Raw genomic sequence first — 14,362 nt, forward strand, 5'->3', positions numbered from 1 at the left:
CAGATGGTCCCGCACGTTGATATCAGATTTGTGGTCTACTCCCAAATACCTTCCATTTGAGCCCCATATTTCCATAGTCGGCAAACATGACCGGTTTCGGAGGTGTTTTGGGGGATGGGGCGTCCGTTCAGTGATTGGCCCTGAAAACATATATCAGATTCGTGTTCTACTCTAAAATACTTCTTATTGCAGCCCCATATTGAAATGGTCAGCAAATACGTCCTATATGGGTGGTGTTATGGGGGTGGGGTGGCCCCATACACACTTTTTTTCCTGAATAATGATATCAGATTCCATATTGCTATTGTAGTAAATTTGTCCTCTTTGTGGATTGTTTTTGGTCCCACATTTGTATATCAGATTCGTATTCTACACTTAAATACCCTTTATTTGAGCCTCATATTGCCATGATCATTAAATAAGACCTTTTTGGGGGGTGTTTTGCGAAATGGGTGCAACCCAGAAACACATTTGGATACTAAATTCTACTTGGTATCCGAAATTTGGATACCAAATTTTTATTTTTAGGTTCCTTTAAGGGAGCATACAAAATTTCGCTTAAAACGCACCACCCATCACTGCATCCTTTAAAGCAGTCTAAAACAGTTTTATACCCACCACCATAGGATGGGGGTATAGTAATCTTTCCGCTTGTAACAACTCGAAATATTGATCTGCGTCCCTATAAAGTCTATATATATTCTTGATCGTCTAGGCATTCTGAGACGGACGGACGGACATGGCTGCAATGTTTGTCCAATTTGGTTGAAATTTTGCATGTAGTGTTGTGCTCCCATATAAACCGATCTCCCGATTTGATTTCTCGGGCCTCTGGAAGCTGCAATGTTTGTCCCATTTGGCTGAGATTTCGCATGTAGTATTCGGTTGCGACTTACCACAACTGTGCCAAGTAGGGTCCAAATCGAGATATGACCCGATAACCGATTTCCCGATTTTACTTTTGTCCGATTTGGCAGAAACCATAGGATGGGGGTATACTAATCATTCCATTTGTAACAACTCGAATTATTGATCTGCGACCCCATTAAGTATATATATATTTTTGATCGCCTCGGCATTCTGAGTCGATCTAGCCATGTCCGTCCGTCTGTCAGTATCACAATAGCTGTCGAATAAGTAAGCTAGCCGCTTGAAATTTTCCACAGATACTTCTTATTGATATAGGTCCTTGGAGATTGCCATTGGGCCATATCGGTCCATATTTGGATATAGCTCCTATATAAACCGATCTTTCGATTTGACTTTTTGAGCCCCTGGAAACCACAATTTTCTCCGATTTGGCTCAAATTTTGCATGCAAAGTTTCGTTGTATCTTCCAACAACTGTTCCTAGTACGGTTCAAATCGGTATTTAACCTGATATAGCTCGCTATAAACCGATCTCCCGATTTTATCCGATTTGGCTGAAACTTTGCATGTGGTGTTCTATTATGACTTCCAACAACTGCGCCTTGACTGATATGGTTCCCATATAAACCGATCGTCAGAATTGACTTCTTAAGCCCCTACAAGCCACAATTTTTGTCCGATTTGCCAGAAATGTTGCATGTAGTGTTTTGTTATGACTTCCAACAACTGTTCCAAGTACGGCCAAAATCAGTCTATAGCCTGATATAGCTCACATGTAAACCGGTCACTTGATCATCGTTGTTCGGTTCCTAGAAGTTTTAATTTTTGCTGGTTTAACAGAAGTTTGGTATGTAGAATAAAATTATGCCCTACATCTTAATTCATTTTGTATAAATGTTTAGCAGAATCCATGGTGGTGGGTTCCCAAAATTCGGCGCGGCCGAACTTAATACGCTTTTACTTGTTTTTTCTGCTCCCGAAACCTTGCTTAGTGATGTGGCTGCAAACTGATTCACTAATCGGTATGTAATTTCTTAAAAGGAATCCGGGATGCAGCAGAATCCATGGTGGTGGGTTCCCAAAATTCGGCGCGACCGAACTTAACACGCTTTTACTTGTTTTTTCTGCTCCCGAAACCTTGCTTAGTGATGTGGCTGCAAACTGATTCACTATGTTTGTATGGTATGTCAATTCTTAAAAAGAATCCGGGATGCAAGCCTCTATATATTTGTCTCTGTGGGTATCGGTAAGAAATCCACCAAAATCAAACAAATCACTATAAAGAAACACTTGGAGTAGGATTTAACGTTTCCTCCTCTACTTCTTCTTGCGCGACACAATATTTCGGGAAATAGAGCCTTGATCGTTAGCACGGTAGGAGCGGGTATACCTTAATACCTTCGGGAAAGAAGTTTCCGAGCAAGTAGTCTTATAGGTTAATCACATACAACAAGCAGGCAAATCATGTTCCTAAATGATACAAATTTGCCCATGAGCATTCCATTAAGAAACACAAATGATAATTCAGGCATATGAATGAGAGCTATACGATTAATAATTTAGCAAATCAGCAATTTGAAGTTGTTTCCCCTCAGGCCCAGGCACGTTATCTTTTTCAACAATTCCTGATGTCCATCATGGCTTCTATCCAATCTAGCCAATAGGTACTGTCATTCCCTGACGACATGGTACGCAGCAAAGCCGAACATCCATCTTCTTGATCTGAAGCCACTCCTTGCACATTTCCATATGCCTCAACCTCCTGGAATAGAGGCCACCAGAGTGCAGAGGTTATCCGCTCCTATTGTTGACAAGATTTGTGAGGTACTATGCCATGTAAAAACTTCTCCCCTAAAAGGTGTCGAACTGCGGCACGCCGTTCGGACTCGGCAGCCCCAACAAATTTTGCAAATTCCGAGGTGAACAAATTTAGAGGCCTGCCAAAAGCCCCCACAGCTTACCATTCCAAATTTCAAACAGATATATCCACACTTAAAAAAAAGTTGGCCAAAATTTAAGATTTTTCCTTATTCGTAGGATTTTAGCAATGAAAACTAGCCAGACATTGCCATGTAAACACTTGTGGCACGCTATTCGGAATGCAATTTGCATTCGGTATTTCAATAGGTATTCAAAATTAAAGCCCGACTACATTTACACATTGGTTATATATATTAAAAGTAGTGCGTGGACTCAGTGGTGTATGGTATTATATAGTCGGCTCCACCCGATTTTGACATTTTTTACTGGTTTATCTTCTCGGACATTCCCGATATCAACACCAATATTAATACACCTTAATTGAATTGAAAACACCTATATTGATCTGAAATTTGGCATAGATACGTCTTTTTGATACATGCTGGTTAAGTTCTTGAACGGGCCAAATCGGACCATATTTGGATATAGCTGCTATATAGACCGATCTGCCGATGCCTTATTTTTCATCCGATTTCGCTGAAATTTGCAACAGTGGGTTATTTTAAACTTTCCGACATCTGACCTGAACATAGTTCAGATCGGGCTATATTTAGATATAGCTGCCATATAGAACGATCTCCCGATAGAAGGTCTTTTTTATCCGATTTCGCTAAAATTTGGGTAGTTTAGGCCTCCCAACATCTGAACCAATTATGGCTTTGATCGGACTATATTAAAATATAGCTGCCATATAGACCGATCTCCCGATAAAGGGACTGAAGACCATAAAAGCTTTATTTTTTATCCGATTTCGCTGAAATTTGAAACAGTGAGTTGTTTTAAGCTTCACGATATCTGAATTAAATATGGTTCAGATAGCATTATATTTAGTTAAAGCTGTCATATAGATCGATATGCCGATTAAGGGTCTGACGCCCCTAAAAGCTTTAATTATTACCCGATATCACTGAAATTGGAATCAGTCAGTTGTTTAAAGCCTCCCTCTATATGACCCAGATATTTTAAAAATCGGACTATAGATATAGCTGCAATATGGACCGATATGCCGATTAAGGATTTGAAGCCCATAAAAGCCACATTTATTGCCCGATTTCGTTGAAATTTGAAATATTAAGTTATTTTAAGCCTCCCAACTTCCGAACCAAATATGAATCAGACCAGTTTACACATATAGCTGTCATATAGACGGAACTTCTAAATTTGATTTCGCTGAAACTGTTACTTGTATATGAGTTCTCGGCACCTGAATAAAATATGATCGAGACTAGCCCTTATTTAGGTATAACTATGGATATAGTAGTACAGTTATAATAAAATAGGATGATTATTTTATCCTTGGTGGTGGGCATCCAGAGTTCGGCCCGTTCAAACTTAACACGTTTTTACTTGTTTTTTGTATTAATCTAATAATCTTTGTTTTGTTGAATTTTTTGTGTTACTTTTTTATTTCATTAATTTTTTTATTTTAGATATTGAAGTTATCAAAAAACTTTTGTTAAATGGCCAAGGTATGTTTGGTTTTTTGTTTTTGTGTCTTCAATAATTTTAAAATAATTAAATGCCTTTTATTCAATTCAACACTATTTTTGATACTTTCTTCCATAGGTCTCTCGAAAGGTGTTGGTTTTATACGTTTCGATCAGCGCAACGAAGCCGAACGTGCAATCCAAGAACTGAATGGCAAAACTCCTAAAGGTTATACCGAACCGATTACGGTCAAATTTGCCAATAACCCAAGCAATAGTGCTAAAGCTCAAATCCCACCACCATTGGCCGCCTATTTGACGCCACAGGCAGCTGCTGCGACTAGACGTTTGACTGCTGGAGCTTTGCCATCTGCTGGCCGTATAAGGTAACTATATCGAGCAATTAGAAACAAAAATTGAGGGGATTTAGGCATGCTTTTCAATGAAAGATGAGAAACAGTTTTTCAGGGATTTATTTTGCAACACCTTCAGCAATCCCACACCCAAACTTTTACTCTTTCGACACAAAAAGTCTGATTCCCTCCAATCCCAAAGCCCCCCACCACACCCAAATAACTCCATTTTAACCTAATAACCCACAATATCCTTTCTGTTAATAATTTTTGTTTTTTTCTTTTTTAATTAACCATTTTCACTAATTTTGTTTGTGGATAACCGAATTGTTTCATATACTGACTTCTGTATTATTTACATTGAATAAATATTTTTCTCTAACAATACTTTTTACTAATCTTAACAAAATTTTTTGTATTCTTTTTTTCAATATTTTTTATATATGCATTTTCTTTTTTTATGGCTCTTTTTTGGTTTCTTTATTTTCTTATGTGGTCAATTAATTTTTAAATTTAGCATTGGAAAAAGCCCCATGTTTGCCATTAACAAGGGTCTACAAAGGTGAATTAATTTCTTATTTATTATTATTTTATTTGTTCCGAAAAAATACAAACAAAACAAAAAAAAAGAAATCTAATTAAAAAATTATTAATGAAAAAAAAGAAGAGCAACTAACTTTTTGGCATACAATTTGTTTTTGGCAAAGTTTGAATTGTAGTGATTATATTTTAAGTTTTTCCTATTTTTTGAATTAATTTATTTTTTTTTTTTTTTTTTGATTGTTTTGAGTGAATTTTTGTTGGAATTTTTTAAATGTTTCGATGTTGGAATCCTTATAATATTTTAAAATCTTTTTAAATTTGTTTGGTGTTTTAAATGTTTCAATTTTCTAATTTGGTTAAATGTTTGTTTTCTATTGTTTTTCTCTTGTTTAAGTTTGTTTTTTGTACTAAACCATAATCAACCGTCATTTTTGTGTCTTTTGTAAACATCTGTCACTATTAGTTGGGGTCGGAGGAAATACATCTTTTATTGCATTGCTTTATTGGGATATTTATAGTCGACAACATTTTACTTCTTTGGCGATTCTCCAATTTAAAATGCTCATCGAATTTGGCTTCTGAAACACTTATCATTCTTTTTAACATTTCCTTATATCAATCTTCCTTATATAAATTGTAAATTCTGTTAACTTAGTGTAATAAGATGTTCTGTTAGGTTTGGTTGAAAAGAAGGTACAGTATTTAGTCCGTCTCACACCCCATGACATACACCCACCCAGCGGATTGTTTTACCTTCTAACACAAAACAAGTAAAATAGTGCTAAGTTCGGCCGGGTCGAATCTGATATACCCTCTACCATGGATCACAATTGTCAAGTTCTTTGAATGACTTTTTCAAGTAGAACCAGTAAGGAAGGGCAAAAGTCGAGCGGTGCCGACTGTATAATACCCTACACCTACCCTATAAGTACAATGTAGGAGCTATATCGAATTCTGAACCAATTTTGATCGACCTCGGCGAGCAAATATGTTCAAATTGTAATAAGTAGGTTTGACAAGTGACAACGTTACTGCAAATAACCCACAATCTGACGAACATATATGTATATATGGGAGCTACTTCTAACTCTGAACTGATTTCGAGCAAACTTCTCAGATACTATGACACTCGTCTAGGAAAGCGTTGTACGAAGTTTGGAAGATTGGTTAATAAATGCGCTTGCAGTGGCTCTAGTAGTGATGTATATATATGCAAATTTTGCCCATGAACATTCCAATAAGGAACAGGGGCAAACTTTTCACATATCAATGAGTGGAGTCCGATTCAAGTTTAAGCTCAATTATAAGGGGCCTCCTTTTTATAGCCGAGTCCAAACGGTGTGCCGCAGTGCGACACCTCTTCGCCAGGATTCGAACCCAGGCATTCAGTGTCATAGGCGGACATGCTTACCTCTGCGCTACGGGGGCCGCTAGCTTTACCCCTTCGAAAGTTAGCGTGCTTTCGACAGACAGCCGGACGGACGAACATGGATAGATCGACTGAAAATGTCATGACGATCAAGAATTTATATACTTTATGGGGTCTTAGACGAATATTTCGAGGAGTAACAAACAGTTTGACGTCATTAGTATACCCCCATCCAATTGTGGAGCGTATGATAAATATTCCAAAACACATATTTGTTACTCGTCCAGGCGAGTAATGCGCAACTCTTCTAGAAGAGTATTTTATTAATCTTCCAAAATCTTGAAATTTCTTCGAAAGTTAGCGGGCATTCGAAATATAGACGGACAGACGGATGGACAAGGCTAGATCGACCGGGATGATCAAGAATATATATACTTTATTGGGTCTTGACGCTTATTTCGAGGTGTTACAAACAGAATGACGAAATTAGTATACACCCATCATATGATGGAGGGTATAAAAACATAAACCCAAGTGGTAGATCTGGGTTTTGAAATTTGAGAACTCAAAGAATTCTTCAAAATTTTTAATTAAAAATTTACAATATTGAAGTACATATAGCACCCGTTAAAGTTGAAATATCTTGTTCAAGTTTCACTAAAAACGGATCTACAATATGTCTTGTTCACAAAAAAAAAAAAAATAAAGAAAACATTAAGGTATAAAAATCAAGTTGCCAGGAGCTGAGAGGACTCTCGGTGTTGGGAAGCCACACTCTGACTTTAGAGGATGTAATGTCTTTATTGTGAATACCCCTAATATGAGACAAGAAAGATTAATTTCCTCTGACTTCTATCACTTTAAATTTAAACACTTTGGCATGCAGCAAATAAATACCGACAAGAAAATATTAAAGTAATTTAAGTAAAAGCTATATTTTATAGTCAATAAAAAATAAATGTAGAAAAAAAACAAAACTTTTAATAATCTGAAGGAAAAAATATATAAAATAAAATTTGTTTCACTTTCTATATGAATTCCCAAAAAAACACAATTAATAAAAGTTTTGTTATTTATTTTGTAAAATAATTTTAATGATATTGTAATAATAAAACTAAAAAAAATAATTTTCTTATGTCTCTTTTTTTCTTTTCTTCCAAAAAACCTTATTTGCTATGGCTTGGCCTTGTCTTCTTTTAGATATTCCCCCCTGGCTGGTGATCTATTGGCAAATTCCATATTGCCGGGCAATGCCATAACTGGTTCCGGTTGGTGTATATTCGTTTACAATTTGGCACCCGAAACGGAAGAGAATGTCTTGTGGCAATTGTTTGGCCCCTTCGGTGCCGTCCAATCGGTTAAGGTAATCCGCGACCTGCAGACCAGCAAATGTAAAGGTTTCGGCTTTGTTACCATGACCAATTATGATGAAGCGGTTGTGGCTATACAATCATTGAATGGTTATACTTTAGGTAATCGTGTTTTGCAAGTAAGCTTTAAGACCAATAAAACAAAAACCGCTTAAATAGTAGCTCATCTGTATGTATGTGCAGTGCAGCAGCTGCAATTCTATTGTAAGTTAGCATTTGCAAATGGTCGGCCCGAGACGACTAGATTTCTAAACATACTAAACCGAAAAAAACTGAAATTTATTTAAAAGAAAACAAAAAATTAAACAATATCAGACAATGTACTAAGAGATTTTGTGGTAGGTGGTTAAGATGAATTGAACTTAAAAGAGGGAAATAGGATGGGAATTTTTTTAACACAAGAAAAGAAGGACTTCAAGGCAATGAATGATTGCATATAGATGAAGGCATCGTATTAGACTTTAATTATGCTTCGCTGGCAAAGTAATAGTACTGCTATGGTAGTTTATTCTCTACAACTACGAGTTCTCCTTCTACGGTGATCTACTCCTCTAGTCGAAGTGTTCTTGGAGAAATTAGTTTTATTTAGATGAAGGCATTAAGAGTTCTGCTACTGCGGTGATCTGTTCCTCTAGTCGAGGTTTTCTTTGACTATCCAGCAGCTTATCCGCTGTATATACATAGTAGGCAGTATGATTTTGGATCTCATTTCCTCTTGTTGATCAGAACGGACTTTTAAAGTTTCCATATAACCGGGAATATTCTCTCTGACTGACATCTGTTACAGATTTCCCGAACTAACATCAGTTTCTGATGTTCTGAACTGACATCTAAGAGTGTAATTCTGAATTCTCCTTTAGCTGAGATTGCCTTCGGTGGGGATTTTAAAGTCTTTCCCCTTGCTGATGAAAACTAGCATCGTAAATTTCTATATATTAGCATAAATTCCTTCCGAAAGACATCTAGTATAGCAGGAGTATCTCTGATTACCTTTCGCCAATAATAAGGAATATCGCATCTACTATTCTGTTCGTGAAGGTTATGGGTATTGCTGGAGATAACGATATATCTATTACTGGTAATGTTCTGACATATAGTGGTCTGTTCCGGTTTTCGAAAACGTAAAATGAAAGATTTTCTTTGCCTTATAGATTGGAAAGTTTGCCAAAACTATATTGGAATGCATAGTGTAATGAAATTTCTTTATATTAGGGAACTTCAAGTGATTTCAAACCATAAAAGAATAATACTTAGCAAATATCGGCAAAACATTTACTTTCGCTTTGAGAATTCGATAATGGGAACAGGCCTTATACTAACCTACATAACAACATAACGTATACTTAAAACAATGAATTTCTTCAAGATGCGAAATTTCTTCTATAATGCCTTCTGAGATTGCTATCAACAATTCATTGTTTTTAAGATTTATTATCTGTCGATATTTTTTTGCTGATCAAGATCGGAAAAATGCTTCACGCGTGTCTCTCGACTTATGCCGAACTCCCTTACGGTACCGGCTAAAATCCCACCATATGTCATTACGTCAGTACGTCTCCCACCTAGCTCTGTAACTATCAAGGATAGCTGCTAAAACCCCACCATCTGGCACCCTGGGGGATTAATTCCACCTCGGAAACACTTTCGCATTACTTCGAGATGGACCCCATATCTAGTGATTATCCACATCATCTTCGTTGTGTCTGCGTTCAGACCTCTGCAATCTACGCCGCTGCGTCTAAGTCCATATTCTCCCTGCGCAGTAGTTCTTCGGCTAATCTGCGATGAGAAGATTCTTCTCGTTCTCCATCATTGCTCTGAACTATTGTACCAGCGAAACCTCGTCAATCCTGCATCTTTCGGCTCAACGCTCTCACCGCCATAATTAGAAATACTTCTATTGATGACGGGTTAAGATATGCTGGAGATATGACATATTTATAACTGGTAAAGTTCTGACATACAGCTAGCATATTCAACATAACGTATTCTTAAAATAATGAATATCATGGAGAAATGGAAACATAATACTTCTCCATTGAAGACTTCTAAAGATTGCTATCAATAATTCATTGCTTTTAAGATTTATTGAAGTCTAGGGGTATTTTTGCGGATCAGGATGGGGAAAATGCTTTACACATGTGACGAGTATATCTCCCGCCTTATGCCGAGCTCCGTTTCCATCAACGTCACCCGGGGGATTAACTTCACCTCGGAAACACTTTCTCATTACTTCGAGATGGACCCCATATCTGCTAGTTATTCACATCATCATTGTCGCGTCTGCGTCTAGACCTCCGCATTCATTGAGTCCAGGTCCATTTTCTTCCTGCGCACTAGTTCATCGACGTTCTTCTCACTGCCTCCCCGTTCTTCTTGTTCTCCAGCATCCTCTGGACTATTGTGCCAGATGAAACGTCGCCAATCGATGTTTCTAGTTCCCTGAGTCTTTCGACCCAGCGCCCACAGTGGAAGAATATGTGTTCTACATCGTCAGCTACTTCGAGTTCCTCATAAATGCATTTGCCCATTCCAAGTAGGTATATCCGGAAGTAGCCATGGCCTGTCAAGATCTGTATAACGTAATAGTTCACGTCGCCTTACTTTCTATCTCTTCACATGCGTACATCGGTGATAAATCATTGCGTCCACTTGGCCAGACTCTCATTTGTACAATCTCTCGATAGTCTCCTCTTGTATGTTCCGTATATGATCCGTTTACATCTCTCTTGGTGTTGCACCTCTCGGTATAGAGCCTGGCATGCAACATGGTCTGTTGGTCTATCAGAATCATTACGGCTATTACAAGGGTTGCGGGCTCCGCCACTGTCCGATGAAGTCTAGGGGTAGATAAGTATATATAAATTACCGTTAAAGCAAGTGGTATTGCAAAGTATAAAATTCTTTTGGGGCGGTTATGCGAAAGTTTAACAGTTAAGTTAAGTTAAGGTGTGTTTGTGAAGCAGTCATTATTTGATGGAATACAAGTAATGATTTAGATAATGTTATGCCTATTTGTAGTAAAACCACAAGTTATGACTTCAACTTAACAAGTTTAATGAAATTTATTCCCTGAAAAACGCAATAAAATGGTATTCTACATCTGCCTTGCAACACGATCCCTTCGGAAAAGTTCTTATCACACTCTGGCAACGAAGAAAGTCATATTTTGCTTTCGGTTGCCTTTTTCCCGGTAAGGTTTAATAAGCCACCCTCCATATGATTCCTTTGTTATTTGTCTGATTTACACTTAAAGAAATAAATATTCGTATAGTTATGCTTTGATTTCCCCCTACTCAATGCATGGTGTACAACCAAAACTTACTAGTCAAATTTTCTTTAAATTATTTATTAAAAAAATTTATGTAATTTCCAATTTTTTTGTGAAAAAATGCACGCATTACGAAAATATTCCAAAACCAAAAGAAAAACAAAAAAACTTTGTTATTTAGAAAAGAAAATTAAAACAAATGCTCTTTAGAAAAAAAAGAAAAAATCAGAACTTAAAGAAATTGAACAACAAACACACAAAATATACCATATGTGAAAAACCAAATAAAGTAGAGTTAAAAACCGACAAAACAGGAAACCAGAAAAAACCTCCTTCCTAGAAAAAAAGAAAAAGTCCCCATGCTGCTAGTACTACTACTAAAACAACACCCACAAAAACTATGGTAATAATAATAATTCTCTAAACTATTAACAAAGCATAGACCATGAAAATCTAGTAGACAACAGACAACAGCTAAAGTCTTTAACGAATATAGAAGAAGAAAAACCATAAAACGTAACATCCCATCACAAGTGAACAACAACATAACACAAAAATAAATGAAATACAAAATTCTCAACAACCGCGCACATTGTGTAGAGCAAATTAAATTTATTATTATTAATTAATTATTATATATTATTAATATAAATATCTAAAAATATATATATTTAATTTTTGTCTTTGTCTATGTTTATTTCAAATCTAACTCTTAACTTAAAACACAAAATATAAAAAAACTCATTGAAATAAAAAACCACATAAAACTTACTTAGTAAACATAATTTATTTTTAATTATTTAATTATGCTCTTATTCTAATTACATGAAACAACAAAAAAAAAACAAAAACAAACTCAACATCAACAAAAACAACCATACACTTAAAACAAAACCAACAAACAAACAACAACAAAAAATATTATTAATTAACCATAAACTTTATTATATCAATGTTTAATTATTCTTCAAACAAAAACATAATAATAACGATAACGATAATGCAAATGACAAAAAACTCAAAAAATTTGTAATAATAAAATTAAAAAAAAAAAAAACAAAAACATACATGAAAACTTCAACAATTTTATTATAACAAAGTGAAATATGAAAAAAAAACCAACAGCATGAGATATGGCAAAGCAAAAAACAGCCCAGTGAAAACGCAGCATGAAGAAAAAGAAGAATGAGAAATCTCTTTAACAAAAACTCTAAAAAATAAACAAAAATATAATAATAAATATATATTTGTATGTGTGTAGAATTTTCTTTTTTAGCCATACATATGTTTATGTTTAACCGTTTGATTGTCGCATTAATTAATGAATTAATTAATTAATTATCTACTTATACTAATTTATTGTCAAATTTATATAAAACAATTCTTTTTTAAAAACAAAACCAAACCAAAAAAATATCCGCAAAAATAAAACAACAACTCTATTTATTATATATATGAAACATACATACTTATATATAAAGAAAAACCTCGAAAAAAAAAACCAAAAAAACTTTTAACTTTTATTTGATTACTTTAAATGAAGAAAGAGGCTAAGTTGGCTGGGACATTGTATGGGGGAAGACTAAAGGTTTGACCAAACGATCATCGCAGAGAATGAAAGAACATTTTTGGAAATCTAAAAGACTGTCATAACATCAAAAGTAACAAAAATGAAGAAAAAAAAACAAAACATCAAAAAAGAAAATTCATCAAAGACTAGTTTGGCGCTGTAGTGTTAAAGGGAGTAATAATAAATAAAAGAAGAAGAACTTTTTCAAAAATCTCTAACTCTTAACAACGAGATCGAGAGGGTTTTTTTTGCACAAATGAAAAGTCTTTCAAAAAGCACGTCAATATATATTTTATGTAATGTTCTACATCCGCACCCTTTTATTGGGTCTCAAAATCTTGTTAGAATCTCAATAGGATATTGTACAGATTTATACCATTAAGTTTAATACTTCAAAAAGGAGATACATCCAGAAAAGAACAGCAAGATTGTACAAATCTTCTTTTCTGATTACACAATCTGCACGATTCTGCAAAAAAATTAAGGTAGTTCACTTATCCACAACTATTGTCTAGTGTTTATAGTACAAAAGAAGCATTGAACGTAATGGTCAAACCAATAAGTTCAATTCTGTGTTAAGGGCAAATTGACGAAAAAGAGAATGAAAGCTTAACTTTGAATTTTAGAAATAGTGAAGAAGCAACCACTTTACGTAATGCTGAAATATTGGCCGTGTTGAATTTCTAAGCATATTATAGGAACTTTAAAAAATATCTCACTCGCAAATTTTTGCAAAACAAATAATACCAGGCATTTCTTCTCTAAATTAACTCAATGTTATTGTATTATTATTACTTCCTTTGTCAAACTAATGATTTAAAGAACTCTACACTAATACTAATTCAACATGGCTTACTTCATTCGACGTATAAGTAAAATATAGATTAGCTTCATTAGAAAAGTTCCATAAATTTTCTAAATTTGTATATATAAGAAACACATCTACTGAAATATATTCTTGATTATTCATGAAATGATTAAAAATATCCAAATAAGAGAACGCAAACAGACATCTTCAGAAACCTACAAATGGCTTACGCCAAATTTGTTAAATAACTAATTACCAAATCCAAATCCCTTACTAATATAAGGCATTATTGAAAATTCATATAGTGTCTTATGTATGTATTGAACTTCAAACCAAAGGAATACTCCATAAGATGAGTATTGCTTTGGTCTGAAATTTAATTGATAGAATACGAGGAAAACGAGGAAAACGAGGACAAGGAAAAAAGGGAGCTTATTCTGTAAATGAATTATAATAGAAAAAATTTTCTAATGTCTTGTCCCTATCTATATTATTATACAGAATGGAATGGAAAATTTCTATGAAAACTGCAAGTCGAACTAGGAAAGTATACAGATATTTCATTTATCAAAGAAAAATGAGGATTTTTATAGCTACCAATGGAAAACTCATTACATTTTCGAGGTGTACAGCTAAAATAGTGGACGAGTTCGCTTAAAATGAAGAAAGTGAGTTATATTCATTATTTTTATTATATATAAATTAAGAGTAAGAGTTGATGAATTTTATCAATTTGATGAATTTTGAAACATCAAATATATTCCACTTCTAGTTCTTTAGAGTATACTCCAAGGATCCTCAT

The 14,362-nt window shown here is 34.8% G+C and overlaps 1 protein-coding gene across 6 annotated transcripts in view; it reads left to right on the forward strand.

Moving 5' to 3' along the window:
* LOC106087570 (ELAV-like protein 3) overlaps positions 1–13,972 on the forward strand; it is a 189,171-nt gene extending 175,199 nt beyond the window's left edge. For 4 of the 6 annotated variants that reach the window (XM_059366317.1, XM_059366319.1, XM_059366320.1 and 1 more), the window contains 3 exons: positions 4,416–4,662; positions 5,147–5,191; positions 7,742–13,972. In XM_059366317.1, coding sequence (XP_059222300.1) covers positions 4,416–4,662; positions 5,147–5,191; positions 7,742–8,066 — 617 coding nt within the window. In that variant the 3' untranslated portion in view covers positions 8,067–13,972. The remainder of the gene's footprint in view (positions 1–4,415; positions 4,663–5,146; positions 5,192–7,741) is intronic. The other 2 variants (XM_059366321.1, XM_059366322.1) reach the window with 1 other exon arrangement.
* Positions 13,973–14,362: the final 390 nt, after the last annotated feature.

This window comes from Stomoxys calcitrans, chromosome 4 (assembly GCF_963082655.1).
Source record: "Stomoxys calcitrans chromosome 4, idStoCalc2.1, whole genome shotgun sequence".
Classification (NCBI taxonomy): domain Eukaryota; kingdom Metazoa; phylum Arthropoda; class Insecta; order Diptera; family Muscidae; genus Stomoxys; species Stomoxys calcitrans.